This window comes from Etheostoma spectabile, chromosome 2, assembly GCF_008692095.1.
Source record: "Etheostoma spectabile isolate EspeVRDwgs_2016 chromosome 2, UIUC_Espe_1.0, whole genome shotgun sequence".
NCBI classification, from domain to species: Eukaryota; Metazoa; Chordata; class Actinopteri; order Perciformes; family Percidae; genus Etheostoma; species Etheostoma spectabile.
The window spans coordinates 26,095,994-26,097,987 of record NC_045734.1 but is presented as its reverse complement, the minus strand read 5'-3'; the positions used below and the strand labels follow the sequence as shown (position 1 = coordinate 26,097,987).

Here is a 1,994-nt window from a genome sequence, read left to right as displayed (position 1 = left end):
ATATATTTTGATGTTCCTCTGTTCTGTTGTGACAATAAAACAAATATATATAATATATAATAACTACAGATATCTAATGTTAGGAAAATCTGTTTGTTGTTAAGCATTTCAAGTTTTATTTTTATTTATATATATATATATATATTGGCCAATATAGCAACATATCGGATTTTTATATAACAAAATATTTCTATCAGTCTTAAAAATCTTTAATCGATCGGGCTAGCAAAGTGCTTTCACGTCTGCAAACCACATAAATATGCTCAATTTTAATTTCTGTACAATATTTGTCCGATTCAGCCTTGGTCAACAAGATGACGTTCAACATTTAGCGTCTGGCTGTCTGCTCCTCTCCCAGTAGCTCGTCATCTGAGAGATGCTTGTCGTTGTCACGGCGATCACTTTTGAAAGGCTGCAGCTGCTCAGAGGATGCGTAGGGTCAACAATAAACATAGTACTTTCAGGAGGGTTGGTGGGGGAAAGGCCCAGGTGTTTTAGGCACATACCCAGGTAGGCATCCTCTATGAAAATTGCTTTAATATGAGGAGCGGCTACCAGGATCTTGGAAGGCAGGTCCAGTGACATGACGTAGGCCATGCCCAGAGGATATGGAGGGTACTGGGGCTCAGCAATCACGCTGCTTGGCATGTAGAACTTGTTGAATGGGTTTCTCAAAACCGGGCTGTTCCACCACACACAACCCGTCATGTAGTTTTGTTTGGCCGTTCTGTGATCCAGCAACAGTTTAACCAAATTTGGGACATGCAGTAAGATATCGGAGTCAATCTTTATGGTGTAGGAAGCCTCGGCACAGTGCGTAGCCAGCCACTCCAGCATCACCATTGTCTTGATGGTCAGATTACGGTAGCTGTCCTGGAAGTTACTCTGGATCAGATCATGGTGCTGCAGGTTCTCCTGTTTGAGCTTCTCCTGCTGCTGCTCGGCATCAGCTCCCCCCGGTCGGCCCAGTATGAAGAGAGTCTCGACCGGCTGACCCAGAACCAGTTTCTCATTTCCCCATGTCTTCCGGATGGTGTCCCGAGCTGCCACATCACTGGGTGCAACCGGAACCATCAGGACCAGGAAAGGAGTGGTGTTCTTGCACGTCGGCGTGTCATCCATGATAAACTTGTAGTTTCGTGGATAGGCCACATGGTACGGCCCAGGATCCTCCCATTGTGGCTTCTCTGATGATAGGGGTGCTAGATTAGCCCGGTCCAAGTTCAACTTCTGATTACAGTTGAGATAGATGAAGAAGATTGCCACTGCTCCCAGGATGCAGATGAAGGTGCGTTTTAAGCGTCTCCTCTTCTTCTCCATTAAAACTACACAGAAGAGAGACTCACGTTATGACATGATTGAACTTTTCTCAGAAAATACAATTCTGATAAAACAGCAACGCATAATTCAACAAACCACCATATTTGAGACCAAAAACAGAACACATTGTAATGCTTTCAAATGCAGTTTAAAAAAATTGGAAGAAAAGGGTGTCCTTTAAATATCAATGTAATGCTTCAGTATCATGCAGCTAGTACCAATAGGATATCTTAGATTGGATGCTAATACCAACCATAGCTGGGAGTAATTGGAACACATACTGTGAGAAACAGTCAAAGACCAAAAGTTATATAAGCTATTACATGATCAAAGCTGTCTTTAGCTTTGTAACATTGAAACAACTTTACTCCAGTTAATGTTTTTAAGTACCTTATGGAGAATAAAATGTACCCTAAATTTAAAAACTTTGCAATCAGTGTGCTAATATGTCAAAAAACATGAGTTGTTTGCTTTTCAGGCATAACCTGCAGCATGGGAGTAAAAAGCACTGAAAGAGTGGGTGGGACATTTAGGGGAATCCTCACCAAGAAATGTTTGAACAGAGTAGATTCATTTCCTAGCCTGACGTCGTCATAATTAGATTCTAGACAGACTAGGAGTTGGATTTTGCTCCATTGGGCTGTGATTATGGGGCGTGTTTCAACTGAACCAGG

At 42.2% G+C, this 1,994-nt stretch overlaps 1 protein-coding gene across 3 annotated transcripts in view; it reads right to left on the bottom strand.

Annotated features, from left to right (window-relative positions):
- Positions 1-254: 254 nt before the first annotated feature.
- LOC116697520 (beta-1,3-galactosyltransferase 2) overlaps positions 255-1,994 on the bottom strand; it is a 14,436-nt gene continuing 12,696 nt past the window's right edge. For all 3 annotated transcript variants that reach the window (XM_032528831.1, XM_032528835.1, XM_032528843.1), the window contains exon 2: positions 255-1,325. In XM_032528831.1, the coding sequence (XP_032384722.1) occupies positions 322-1,325 (1,004 nt within the window). In that variant the 3' untranslated portion in view covers positions 255-321. The remainder of the gene's footprint in view (positions 1,326-1,994) is intronic.